The sequence below is a fragment of the Triticum aestivum genome, chromosome 3D (genome assembly GCF_018294505.1).
Source record: "Triticum aestivum cultivar Chinese Spring chromosome 3D, IWGSC CS RefSeq v2.1, whole genome shotgun sequence".
Lineage (NCBI taxonomy): Eukaryota > Viridiplantae > Streptophyta > Magnoliopsida > Poales > Poaceae > Triticum > Triticum aestivum.
This window is the reverse complement of record NC_057802.1, coordinates 319,554,312-319,569,343: the sequence shown is the minus strand read 5'-3', so window position 1 is coordinate 319,569,343 and position 15,032 is coordinate 319,554,312. Positions and strand designations below refer to the sequence as shown.

The window sequence follows — 15,032 nt, the reverse complement described above, 5'->3', positions numbered from 1 at the left end:
GCCCCGCCGCCTCGCCGCACCGCCGCGCCGCGCCGGCCTCGCCTCCTTCCCCCGACGCCGGCCTCCGCCCTCCCTCTTCTCTCCCGACGCCGGCGAGCTCCCACGGGCCCCGATCTCGATCTGGATCGAGCCAGCAGTAGAGGTTTGACTTTTCTCGATCCCATTTTTTTCTCCAAGTCCTCATCACCTTACAGCATATTGCCATGTTCGTGATGCCATAACTCTCTACATATAGCTCCGATTCACGCATGTAATATGTCAAATTGTTCGCCTCATGATGCTCTTCATTTTGTTCAATTGCACCATTTTCATTAGAGGTCATCTTGATGCCCAAATCTCTGTTGCAAGAGGCTAGTTGCTGTTATTCTCTGGTTCTAATCAGAACTTGGGGATGTCATTTTTGTATCATTTAATCTGTCTATCTTATGGGCATGAGCTCTACATGTGTTTTGAAGTATGCCATGCCATCTTTCCAGTGGTGTAGTCCATGTATTTTTGTGATCTCTGTGTTGACTAGCACAAGCATGCAAAGTAGGCTCCGTAATATTTCTGATTTCAGGGACGTGATTTCTCGAAGTCCTTGTCTGCTGTTATTTTGTTGCCATGTAAACTTGATGCTACAGAGAGATCCATGCATATTTTGGAGATGTTCAGTAAGGATGTTTTGTAGATATAGTTGTAATTGATCCATTCCTGCCCTTGTTTGCAATTATGGAGTACCATAGCATGACTCAATCTTGCTCTACGTTTGCTATAAAATATTTCTGTCATATTCTGAACATGATATGCAATTTTGCCAAGCTTATTGTAGTTGATCCATACATGCTATGCAATTGTTCTTGCCATTGTTAGCTTAATAAACATGCCATCTTGCTGTAGGTATGCTTGGTTTGTCTTGCATTGCTCTGTAGTGAGTGCATCAAGCTCACAAAGAGGCCTACATATTATTATTTCTGCCATGCTCTGTTTTCTGCTAAGTCTGAAACCTGATAACGAAACTTGCTATGTTTACATGCTAGCCATCATATCTTCTGATCCCTTTTGGCTTATGGTCATTAAGGGACTTTTGTCGTATGCATTTAGTAGAACACTGCCATGCCTTGTTTTGCTATGCTAAGTTCCTGTAGTATGTTGATTTCGTGCTCTGAACATTGCTACCTGATGCTGTTTTCTGCCATGTCCAGTTTTTCACTAAGTCTGTGATCCTGTTATCTTTTGCACTTTTGCCATGCTTGTTTGAGCTTGATATGTTGGGAACTAGCCGTAGATCAGTGTTCATATTTTGTCAAGCATCTCCTGTAGGTTACTGTCATATGCTTTGTTGCTATGTTGGAGTGCTGTAGCATTGTTGCTTGTTGCTTTTTAAGTGCTATCATGCTGTTAATCGCAGATTCGTGTCATTCTTGTTTTGCTTGTCATTTGCAAACCGTGCATCCGTTTCCGGTGATCTTTATATCGATTTCGACCGAAATCATCTCATCTTTCCAGTGGCATGCTTGGTTTGCCAAGTTACTGCCATGTTCATCATTTTCCTTCCGGTGCACGCATATGCATCGCATATCATATCTCGCATATCATACATGTTTTGCATCATGTTGCTTGTGCATTTCTCGTGGTTGATTGTGGTTCCGTTTGTTTGTGTTCTTGTCTTAGGTAGAGCCGGGAGACGAGTTCGTGAACGAGGAACCTGTCGAGTACGCTTACGAGGATCAAGCTTTCGACAACTCTGAGAACCTTGCAGGCAAGATGACCATCCCTCGAAATCACTTCTATCTTTGCTTTGCTAGTGTTCGCTCTATTGCCATGCTCCGCTACCTATCACTTGCTATATCATGCCTCCCATATTGACATGTCAGCCTCTAACCATCCTTTCCTAGCAAACCGTTGTTTGGCTAAGTACCGCTTTTGCTCAGCCCCTCTTATAGCGTTGCTAGTTGCAGGTGAAGTTGAAGTTTGTTCCATGTCGGAACATGGATATTTTGGGATATCACAATATCTCTTATTTAATTAATGCATCTATATTTTTGGTAAAGGGTGGAAGGCTCGGCCTTATGCCTGGTGTTTTGTTCCACTCTTGCCGCCCTAGTTACTGATATACCGGGATTATGTTCCTTGAGTTTGCGTTCCTTACGCGGTCGGGTGATTTATGGGACCCCCTTGACAGTTCGCCTTGAATAAAACTCCTCCAGCAAGGCCCAACTTTGGTTTTACCATTTGCCGCCTAAGCCTTTTCCCCCCGGGTTTTCGCGAGCCCGAGGGTCATCTTTATTTTAACCCCCCGGGCCAGTGCTCCTTCGAGTGTAGGTCCGAACCGAGCAGCCTGCGGGGCCACCTCGGGGAAACTCGAGGTCTGGTTTTACTCGTAGCTTGACTTATCCGGTGTGCCCTGAGAACGAGATATGTGCAGCTCCTATCAGGATTTGTCGGCACATTCGGGCGGCTTTGCTGGTCTCTTTTTACCATTGTCGAAATGTCTTGTAAACCGGGATTCCGAGACTGATCGGGACTTTCCGGGAGAAGGTTTATCCTTCGTTGACCGCGAGAGCTTGTGATGGGCTAAGTTGGGACACCCCTGCAGGGTATTATCTTTCGAAAGCCGTGCCCGCGGTTATGAGGCAGATGGGAATTTGTTAATGTCCGGTTGTAGATAACTTGCCACTTGACCCAATTAAAATACATCAACTGCGTGTGTACCCGTGATGGTCTCTTCTCGGCGGAGTCCGGGAAGTGAACACGGTCTGAGTTATGTATGACGTAAGTAGGTGTTCAGGATCACTTCTTGGTCATTGCTAGATGACGACCGTTCCGTTGCTTCTCTTCTCGCTCTCATTTGCGCAAGTTAGCCACCATATATGCTTATTGCCGCTGCAGCTCCACCTCATTGCACCATCCTTTCCTATAAGCTTAAATAGTCTTGATCTCGCGGGTGTGAGATTGCTGAGTCCCCGTGACTCACAGATTCTACCAAAACAGTTGCAGGTGCCGACGATGCCAGTGCAGAGGATGGGGTCGATCTCAAGTGGGAGTTCGACGAGGAACGTGGTCGTTACTATGTGTCTTTTCCTGATGATCAGTAGTGGAGCCCAGTTGGGACGATCGGGGACCTAGCATTTGGGGTTGTCTTATTTTCATCTGGATTTTGACCGTAGTCGGTCTATATGTTTGTATTCTGGAAGATGTATGAATTATATTCATGTATTGTGTGAAGTGGCGATTGTAAGCCAACTCTTTATCCCATTCTTGTTCATTACATGGGATTGTGTGAAGATGACCCTTCTTGCGACAAAACCACTATGCGGTTATGCCTCTAAGTCGTGCCTCGACACATGGGAGATATAGCCGCATCGTGGGCGTTACACGGGGTCCTCGCCTTTTAAAGGCGGAGGGGGAGGCGTGGCGTGGGGAAGGAGGCAGAGGAGGCCGGAGCGGCCACGGCGAGCGGCGGCGGCGGCTCGGACTCGGGGAGTCCCGGTTGGGGACGACGGGCGAGCTGGGCCGCGGCCTGGCTGGGTGCTGGGCCGGCCCAGTCGGCGAAGTTTCTTTTTTTTTAAACAGAGGGAAAAGAAAAGAAAACGAAAATAAAATAAAATATTATATAGGCATATAATATATCAAAATTTTCAGAAAAAGAATTCCAACAACATGGACATTTTTGTGAAGTCAAATAAAATCCTCACAAATTTACATAAAGCAAAGAGTGCTACTGCCTTAATAAAATCCAATAAAAATCATTTTAAAAATACCAAAATGATTTCAAATTTATTCCTCTCCAATTTTCTGATGTAGGGAATCATGTTACCCTATTTTCTGTATATTTTTATTTTGGAGAAAAAATTAATTTGAATAAAACTCAAATAACTCCAATATTGAAAAATAATTTCAATGGGACTTTGAATTTAATCCTTTGCAACTCCCAACTCATATTTCATATGTTTTGAAGAAGTCGTTTTATCTTCTCTCGTGAAAATCATTGAGTTGCATAAAGTTTCAGAATTGGAAATATTCTCAAATGAAATTCAAATATTTTCAACACCCCTTGTCATTTAAATAAATGGAAGAAGTCATGTCATCTTCTCTCCAGGGTTTTTTTGTGATGAAAAGTATTTGAATTCATGGAGATCATAACAGCAAAAAGAAAGTTTGGGAAAGTCCTTTTATTCCCTCTCATTTAACTTTCAAAAGATTTCGAATTCCACTCACTTTCAGTCAATCAATCACACAACAATCCAACAAACAATCAAATCTATCTATTTTTATTATAACATTCCAAAATTTAGAATTTTGGGATGTTACATCAAGCATCCACAACTACGAAAGAAGAATTAAGAAAATTCTAACCATAACATGAAACATATGGATCCAAATCATCCCCTTAAGGAATAACGCATAAACTAGGGTTTAAACTTCTGTCACTCTAGCAACCCATCATCTACTTATTACCCCACAATGCCTTCCCTTAGTCCCAAGTATGGTGAAGTGTCATGTAGTTGACGTTCACATGACACCACTATAGGAAGCAACAACATACTTGGGACTACTAAAATATCGAACGAATACCAACTTCACATGATTACTTATAAAAAGACTTCTCCCATGTCCTCAAGAACAAAATTAACTACTCACAAATCATATTCATGTTCAAGATCAGAGGGGCATTGATTATGCTTGAGGATCTGAACATTTCATCTTCCACCAAATAAACCAACTAGCATCAACTACAAGATATAATCAACACTACCAGAACCTGTTGGGGAACATTGCATGGAAAAACAAAAAAAATTCTACGCACACGTAAGATCTCTCCATGGAGATGCATAGCTACGAGAGGGGGAGAGCATCTACATACCCTTGTAGATCGCTAAGCCGAAGCGTTTATCAACACGGTTGGTGTAGTCATACACCTTCACGATCCGTCCCGGTCAAGTACCAAACGTACGACACCTCCACATTCAGCACACGTTCAGCTCGATGACGTCCTCGCCTTCTCGATCTAGCAAGAGAGGTGAAGTAGTAGATGAGTTCCGGCAGCACGACGGCGTGGTGACGGTCGTGGTGAAGAACAATCTCCGCAGGGCTTCGCCAAGCACAACGGAAACTATGACGGAGGATAAACTAGAGGGGGCGGGATTGCCAGCACACGGCCTGGTGAATCTTGATGTGTTCTGGGTGCTAGCCCTGCCCCTCTATTTATATGTTGAGCCCTGGGGTTGTTTCTTGGAGAAAGAGCCTCCTTAAAGTCGGTTTAGCCCACAAGGCAAGAGTCCTTCTCGGACTCTAGGCCCAGACGCCAGGGTCCTTGGCGTCTAGCCCCAGACGCTAGGGTCCCTGGTGTCTGGCCCCTGGCCTTCACAAAACTTCCTTTTGCACCATCCTAAAGCCTCGTGGGCTTTACCCCTTGGCCCAAATAAAGTGTTCTCGCACCAGAACATTTCGGGAAACATCCGGAACCCCTTCCGGTGAATTTTGGAACCCTTCCGGAGAACAAACACTATTATCCCATATATTAATCTTTATCTCCAGACTATTCTGGAGCTCCTCGTCATGTCTGTGATCTCATGTAGGACTCCGAACAACATTCGGTCACCAACATACATAACTCATATAATACTATAGCGTCAACGAATGTTAAGCGTGCAGACCCTACGGGTTCGAGAATGATATAGACATGACCGAGACGCTTCTCCAATCAATAACCAATAGCGGGACCTGGATGCGCATATTGGTTCTTACATATTCTACGAAGATCTTTATTGGTCGAACCTTTATGACAAATACGTAGTTCCCTTTGTCCGTCGGTATGTTTCTTGCCCGAGATTCGATCGTCGGTATCTCCATACCTAGTTCAATCTCGTTATCGGCAAGTCTCTCTACTCGTTCCGTAATACATCATCTCGTAACTAACTCCTTAGTCACTTTGCTTGCAAGCTTCTTGTGATGCTGTATTACCGAGAGGGCCCAAAGATACCTCTTCGTTACACGGGGTGACAAATCCAAATCTCGATTCATGCCAACTCAACAGACACCTTCGGAGATACCTGTAGAGCATCTTTATGATCACCTAGTTACGTTGTGACGTTTGGTAGCACACAAGGTATTCCTTCGGTATCCGGGAGTTGCATGATCTCATGGTCGAAGAAACATGTATTTGACATTAAGAAAGCAGTAGCAATAAACTGAACGATCATATGCTATGCTAACAGTTGGGTCTTGTCCATCACATCATTCTCCTAATGATGTGATCCCGTTATCAAATGACAAATCATGTTTATGGTTAGGAAACCTTAACCATCTTTGATCAACGAGCTAGTCTAGCAGAGGCTGACTAGGGACACGGTATTTGTTATGTATCCACACATGTATTTAAGTTACCAGAAAATACAATTCTAGCATGAATAATAAACCTTTATCATGATTTAGGAAATATAATAATAACCATTTTATTATTGCCTCTAGGGCATATTTCTATCAGAACCCACATGTACCAATCTGAGGTTTTTTGACAAAGATCGAATACAAGAGATGAACTAGGGTTTAAGATGAGATGGTGCTGGTGAAGATGTTAATGAAAATTGGTCCTCCCTCAATGAAAGGATCGTTGGTGATGTCGATGGCTTCGATCTCCTCCCGAACGAAAGTTTCCCCAGTGGAATCGCTTCGCCGGAGAGCAAAAGTGGCATGCCCAAGCTCCACCTCGTGACATTGGCGCTTCGTCCCGAAAGTCTTCTCTTCATTTTTCTAGGGAAAATAGCCTCATATAGCAGAAGATGGGCACCGGTGGCCTACCAGGGAGCCCACAACCTCGGTAGGTGCCCCCAGGTGGGTAGGGCCCCCCTGAGCTTGTTGCTCCCTGGTGGGCCCCCTCCTGGTATTTCTTCTACCAATATTTTTATATCCAGAACAATTCTCTGTAAATTTCCAGGTCATTTGGAGTTGTGCAAAATAGCTATCTCTGTTGTAGCCTTTTCCGGTGCAAAATTCCTGCTGCCGATAATCTCCCTCTTCGTGTGAAACTTGCAAAATAAGAGAGAAAATGCATAAGAATAGTATCATAAAGTGAAATAATGATCCAAAACATAATAAATAACAGTAGGAAAACATGATGCAAAATGGACGTATCAGGTTCTACGTACAAACTATCATCTATTTGCTCTACTTTTTATTTGCCTCTCTTTTTAATCTGCCTCCACTTCTCCAAAAACAAAAACACAAAAATATTTTACTTTGCTTGTTTGCTTGCTTTGCCATTATGGCTAGTTCTTGACTTGTTGCTTGTACCCCTGAGAATGAAGTGCTCAATTTTAAATAAAGGGGAGGAGAGAGTTTAAAAGATGCTTGGTATAGGATTTGTGATGCTCAAATAGATCAACTCGTAAGCAATTCACTACCGTTATTCTTTGCAATTTTTATGTGGGTATTACTACTTGGTATAGATTTGTGCTTGACACTATTACCGGAGGAAATTTCTTGAGTAGTCACCCTATTGATGCCTTCAATGCTATGGGAAATTTAGTTGGATCACCACCTCTTACTATTAATGAAACGACATTGACTACGGAACATGTTATGCGAAGGTTAGAAGTTATTGAAAATAAAATGCCTACCACTGAGCATATTGAAAATCTAGACAAAAATGTTCATAATCAAGTAACTCAATTTGGCTCGAAGGTAGGAACTACATTAAAAAATGTTAAAGGAGAAGGAACCAATAATTAATGGGAGAATAGAACAATGTCCTTCTAGAATTGATAAGTTGGAAGAAATTATTAATAATCTGGATTCCGCTTTTTCTTCTGTTAAAACAATTGAGAGAACTCCCCCTAATAAGAATTCTAAATTTATGTATGTTCTTAAGAATAAGGGTGCCACATCTAGTAAGGGGAACGAGGATCTTAAAATGATTAGTGTGCATCCCAACTTCATTGATTTGATAAAGGTACCTATTAGTGAAAACAAATTCCTGAACTTTATCCCTAGGAGTGTGATTATTAAAAACATGTATGCTACACCTCCTAGGAAGCGTGGATGTATAATTGAGGAGTTGGATGTCAAGGATTTGTGTACGCCAGAATCGGAGGCGCACACTACCCGTCGCGAGGGGCAGCGGGCAAGAGAGAGGGACGTGGCGGAGCTATCTGTGCGCCGCCATCGCGGGTTGCTGGCGGAGCCCGACGAGGGCGAGTGGCTCCTCGCTTGGGTTTACCGCTGGTCGCTGACGACGGCAGAGATGGATGCTCGCCGCCTATGGAGGAAGAACATGAAGGCATTCCGGCTTGCCATTGAGCAGTCAGAGCGCGAGGCGGTGGAGGAAACGGCGGAGGGGGCTCAGGTGGCCAAGCTGAAGCGATAGCAGGACAGAGCCGTCCGCCGGATGAAGGGGCTCATCGTCCTCTCCGTCTCCTCATCCGACGGCGGCGATGACCACAGTTCCACCTCCTCCACCGACGACCAAGATCCACCACCACCTGCGGACGCCTACAACTACGTTGGTGACCGGAAGGGTAATGGCCCAGCGAGGAAGTTGTGATCCCGCCCCTCCTTCGTTTATATTATCGTTTTTAGTTGTTTAAGTTACGAACTTGTCCGGCGATGAGGTGTGGTGATCTTTTGGATGATGTGGTGGGTTTATGTGCATTTCTTGTCCGTCTGATGCCGATATCTTTGTCCGTTGTTTGATCATATAGAGTAGTTGATCACATTGCATGCGTACTATGGATATAGGTGGCCGGATATGAGGTACGAGGATGCGAAATCGATTATTTAAGACGTGACCGGTCACTGTACACGATGCATCCGTGGGCGTTTGAGGGTCCGGATTTGCTGCCCGCATATGCTCTTAGCTCCTTCAAAATGAGTAGTTGAAGGGGAAATCCAACTCGGTGCCCAGGCTCATCTGCTCCCGCTAAAAAAAATCGAAATAAATACTAGAAAAAATCAAAAAAAATCCAATTTTTTTGGGTGGTAGATAATTTGACGCGTGAGGTCCGCTCAAAATTTCAAATCATTCGGACTTTTGATCAGCTCTCGGCAAAAAAGACAAATCGGGTCAAAATAGTGCGTGAACAGTAAACATTTTTACAGACCCCGATTTTGTTTTTTCTTTTTTGCCGAGAGCTGCTCCGATGTCTAAATGGGTTCAAATTTGGAGCGAACCTCACGCATCAAATTATCTACCACCCAAATTTTTTGGGATTTTTTGAATTTTTCTAGCATTTGTTTTGATTTTTTTCGAAGAGGGGGTGCAGATGAGCCCGGGAGCGGAAACTCCGCGTCCTAGTTGAAGCTTCCTCTTGCAATGCTTTTACGTGGCCCACTAAAAAACTTGGACATAGGAGATTAGGTGATTGGTCCACGGCTGTGCACGGTTTTGTTTCAGCCACGAGAGCAATGCAATGCTCTTGGATCGGCTGGAGAGTATGTATGGTGTCGGCGACGTTCTACACAGCGGGACCGCCACGGAGCGACCCATATATTTCTGTACGATCTCCGGGACCCTGTTTGTTAATGCAGACAACGTGGGTGGATCGCCTTGTCTCCCGGGGAAAACCCGTCCCATTGCAAGCCAACCACGAGCCCACAACAGTAGTACGTGCATCACCGGCACCTCCACCAAGAGGAAGAGCGTGCCAGTGAGTCTGCAAGAGAAGAGATAGTGGAGCCTGCCATGCCATGCCATGCCACGCCACGAACCAAGCCCATGTTCATCTTCTGCAGGCCTGCAGCGCAGATCCCATGGTGTATCTAGGGACACATGCGGATTCCACCATCCCCGTCTATTTATTAGAGCCGATTTCTCTGGACGGCCCTCAACCTGCGCAAGCTAGACCGTGACCGTGGGATCAGAACGGCTGAGCGATCCCAGCCACCCAGCGCAACTACCTCGAGGCAAGGCGCGCAGACAATCCAGTTCCAAGCTCCAAAGCCTATAGTCGTATAACCACCAGTCCACGACTCGCTCTGACGACCCGTAGAGGAGCAGAGCGCGGCACAGAGCCCACCTAACCTAAACCTCGCCGCGCCTGCGAGCACAGACCTCCTCTCTCTCTCTCCTCCTATAATTATCCACGTCTCGCAGAGCCCGGCCACACCACAGCTGACGCTTGCGAATCACTCCACCAGAAACCGCGCCACCGAGAGACCCGGGGGGTGGACGGACGCGCGCGCCCAGGCGGCATGGGCGTCTTACGGAGCACGCAGAGCATGCAGGCTGAGGTGGAGGAGATGCGCGCCGCGCTCTTCCACGGGGGCGGGGGCGCGGCCGGGTGGCGCCCCTCGGCCGGCGACAACGACGTCAAGCGCGCGGTCGACGGCGACGAAGGCGCGGCGGGCCCGCGCACCGTGTGCGTCACCGGCGGCATATCGTTCGTCGGCTTCGCCATCGTCGACCGCCTCCTCCGCCACGGATACACCGTGCGCCTCGCCCTCGAGACACAAGGTCAGTCAGCCATCCATCCTAATTCCTAAAGCCTCGCCGTCGCCGGCCGGCCATTAACCATTTGCTCATCTCCCTTTACCGCTTCCCGTGCTTGATTTGGGGGCCCCGGCCACGGTTGCGACGTCTTCAAAAGAACTGCAACCTTTACACATACGCGGATGCTACATCATTTGTTGTTTTATCATTCTTTGTGGCGGGCGAGACGCACCTTCGTGGCAGAGTTGAGTTGAATGCGCCATGTCGTTTTCTGTCCACACCCTGCCTACGTCTGAATCCAGGCGTGATTCACAGTTGCAATTTGTTTTTCGGAGTAGCATTTACTTATGATATGTGAATTCATCCGTACGTCCATATAACTCAGTACTCCCTCCGTCCAGGTGAATAAGACCTACAAGGAGGGAAAAACAAGAGAACTTAATGGTTATTTGCTAATTAATAGCATTGCATGCAATGAATTAACCACTGCATGTTGTGTTTGCTAGTCTCGAGTCATTGAAAACATGCACGCCCGCATCTCTTATAGGTTGATATGTCAAGAAACAAGAAACGAGGTGGCAGTTAATACACCTCATCTAAATGTTTTGGAATTATTTGATTTTCGTAAAGTGATTTAGAGGATGCTTGGATCCAAAGGACTTATTTTAGTCTGGCTAAAATAGTCTCTTTAAGAGGTTAAAGTTCCAAGCACCCTTGACTAAAGATGGGCTAAAACTAGTTTTGAGACTAAATTTTTTTAGTCAGGGGTACCCCTACTAAAATGTGGATTAGTCCTCTCTCTCCTTATTTAACTACTCTTCTTTAACACAGGCGGGTTCTGGATTGGAGGGTTTGAAGGATAATAAATGGTCATTAACTTGATTTTAGCCTCTTTAGTATTTGGATCCAGGTATGGACGAGGCTAGCAAGTTTTAGTTCCACTACTTTTAATCATGGGACTAAAACATATCAAGCACCCTCTTAACACCTAGACAGAATCATGGGACTACAACGTATTCAAGCACCCTCTTAACACCTAGACAGAGGGAGTACTATGGAGCAAGCTGGCGCATCTAACCTTGGGTGCATTTACAACCTTGCGCCAAAAGGGAAATACTGTTACATGTAGGCATCTAGTACACGTGGAATGTCAATGGCCTGTTTTGTTCTGCCTAGTCTTTTTCTCAGCAAAGTACAGTCGTTACGGCCTTGCTTGTAAGCAGTTGGCATATTTTACCATTTCGAACGAGCGTCTTGTAGCCCGACTCTCTCCCGACTCTCTGTCTCCTGTAACAAAAGTCTGTTGGGGATGGCACCGTGCTACCTAACCAACCGGTGCACTGGGATTGGTGTGCTGCATCGCACCACCATTTCCTCTCATGATTCCAGACCACTAGCTACTAGCTTGTGTACTGTTCCGCCCATTTTCTTTACGTCCCGACTGGCCAGTTTTTGCAATTTAAATACTCTCTTCGTCCTGAATTACTCGTCACTGATATGACTTGTTCGGGACGGAGGGAGTAGATGTTAATTAGTTAGGATATGTTAGCACCACCGATAGACAATATCATCAGCCGAGACCTGGTTTTCTTTTCCACCGCCACCGGTTAGAAGATTAGAACTTGTACATCGCTATGCATGTCGAATCAGCTTGCCTTTACCTAGCTACTAATAATTGACCGAAAGAAACAAGCCAAAGAGCTGATTAATCAATGAAGATCGAACCTGTGGCCACTAATTAAGACGTACGTAACAATCTAGCATCTGCTGAAACGTTGAACATGGACCAGATAACACTCGGCTCGGGATACTATATTCTCAAATTCGCTCTCGTGCTGTTCTGCACAACTTATATATATGGAGCTTCCTAAAAAATTCCCCTGCTTTCCGTTCCGCGCCTTCCTCCTGGTCAATCGCTTTCTTTCAAGTTCGTCCGGTTGGTGATGAACTGGTCTGCGAATCAAAGAACTGCAATAATATCTACTGCATTTTCCACGGCAGAACAACCGGATTCTTTCGACGCGATGATGGGAATTACTAGGTCAACTACATCGTGATTGGTATTCAGAGAGTGCACTAATGCTGCCAACCATTTGGTTGGCAGCGACGCTTAGTAAGAAAAGGTCTTTTAACATGCTTTCTTTTACCTTCCTTTTTCACATGAGAGGTAGGAGTATAGAATAGATCTGAGCCGTTGATTGCATTGGGTACTGGGTTTGATTAACTCTCACCTCTTTACCTACCATGTGAAAAGAGGAGGTAAGAATGAGCATGTTAAAATCGCTCAACAAAGAAACGGAGGGAGTAGTACAGTACTAGCTACTCGGTCAACAACCCTTTGATTGGCTGAACAAATTATTGTGCACAAGTAACAAAGGTCTTGTTAGATCATTTAGGTCATCAGCTAACAAATTGTTACCCCGCAAAAAAAAATGTTAGGCTATGGGCTAATGCACATCATTTGCAGAATTAATTAGAACATGTCAAGAGGGTATTTTTGCGTGGTGGATCTTGATATGTCTGTTTTATTGGCAGAGGACCTGGATAAGCTAAGGGAGATGGAGATGTTCGGGGAGGACGGCCGGGACGGGGTGTGGACGGTGATGGCGAATGTGATGGAACCCGAGAGCCTGCACCGGGCGTTCGACGGCTGCACAGGCGTGTTCCACACCTCGGCGTTCGTTGATCCCGGGGGCATGTCCGGCTACACGGTGAGTGATCCTCGCTGCTACAATCTTCAGAAATTATTTATGTGTCTGCTCCCTACATTGTCGTCACGTCGAAAAACACACACAGGGAAGTAGGAGGACCTGCTTTCTTTTATTTGCTTTACTAGTTTCCTATAAGAAAACGAAGAACATGAAACATGGGTGATACAAGCTGGCACGTGCACATATGAACACATCACAATGTCAAGCCGTTAAGGATTTGTAGTTTCTTGACCTGGAAGTTTCGACGAGGGAAGGGATTTCTAAAAGATGGTGATTTTGAAATACTAACAAAAAAAAATAGCAACTGTTAAACTGACCAGCAGGAAAATCGTAAAGGGAACAAACGACAGACAAGACCGAGTAAGCAGGACGTGGTTTTTTTTAGGGTTAATACTGCCGCTTTATTTAATCATCAAACCTCGGAATATCATCTGAGATTACATAAGAACAAAGTCTGGGAAACCCCCAACCAAACCTTACACAGTTCATCACCGACCCTTACTCTAGCTAATTTATGCACGACAACATTAACAGAACGATGTTAATGTTGAACTGTTGTATTTCCGTTATGAAAGTAATGGAAAGGGGTTGCGCCCGGTTCAAAAAAAAACATTAACAGAACGATGAACCCGCAAAATCTTGCGTTCAGCAAACGACCCAAGTAGAGCCTTAATCTCCTGTACCCATGGACCAGCAGCAGGACATGGTTAAAGGATACTTACTAATAAAAAGGCTATCGCTTCTTACCATCGTAATTTCGTTCGTTTTTTATCCTGGTTTGGTCCGTCAATTTCGTCCGTCACGCTATGTGTAATCCTCGATAGAACTTTGCGTACAGCCTCCTTGGCCCGAAATCGGCCCAGCCAAAAAATATAACATGGAACCGACCCAGATATAAAATAAAAGTTTTAACCTGGGACCAATCCCCCAACATTGCACGTCGAGGCCCAAGGCCGCAACCAGCCGAACCAAGGCGTCATTGTACAAAAGAAAAGGTTTGTTTCTTTATAAATTAGTACCACCTCGCTGCTTTACAGCCCATTCTACCCATTTATATATGTTTCTGATTCAAAATCATTAAGCATCCTAGAGAACTACTGTTTGTGAGGAAAGCGCCTTTGAGAATACGGAAAAAAGATGGCTGATTATGGCTTTAGATTTCATGAGATGTGTGGCGTGATCAGAGGGCATAAATATGGAAAAAGAGTGGCGTGATTAGCGGCATAAATATGGAAAGAGAGTTTGGCAAAAATTCCTTAAAGAAAGGAGAGTATAATGTTGCAAAGGAATTACTACCCAGACAATAAATCGGGGTCGTTCGGTCAGATGCTTAAGGAATTATAATTAGTTATTTCTTTTTTTGCAAAATTATAATTAGTTATTTCTAACGCTTTAGAGGGCCTAACATACCTTTTAGTGAGATTTTAAAATTGCTTCAACTTACAAATAATGCCTTCAAGATTTCAAAATTAGGGACCCCTTTAAGGTCAGAATGCCGTATAGAAATCGTACCAAAAGTATTGTATCTGTAAATAACTAGGGATTGTTTGTTCAAATGCTAAGGAATTATAATTCGTTATTTCTAATGTACTGAAGATGGTCTAACACAACCCTTTTAGCGAGATTTTTTTCACAACAACTTACAAATAATGCCTTTAAGATTTGAAAATTAGGGGGCCCTTTAAGATCAGGATCATCGTCCAAAAAACGTATTAAAAACATTGTATCTGTAGCATGCTTCTTAATATACAATTGGAAAAAGAGTTCCTCACGTGCAAGCTTTGCAATGTTCGAATAATGACTGCCGCAACGCATCTGGGGACCAAGACCCGTAAATCTCTCCTCGCCCTAATTATTTTGTCTCCCCCGGTGAATTCAAGGGTGGGCCCACACTAACTAACTAATCACCCCCC

General features: G+C 44.7%; 1 protein-coding gene across 1 annotated transcript in view; it reads left to right on the top strand.

The window, feature by feature from the left end:
• The first annotated feature begins 9,718 nt into the window (after window positions 1-9,718).
• The window catches only part of LOC123078638 (cinnamoyl-CoA reductase-like SNL6), a 7,596-nt gene continuing 2,282 nt past the window's right edge, over window positions 9,719-15,032 (top strand). The window contains exons 1-2 of the mRNA XM_044501215.1: window positions 9,719-10,432; window positions 12,944-13,119. Coding sequence (XP_044357150.1) covers window positions 10,171-10,432; window positions 12,944-13,119 — 438 coding nt within the window. The 5' untranslated portion in view covers window positions 9,719-10,170. The remainder of the gene's footprint in view (window positions 10,433-12,943; window positions 13,120-15,032) is intronic.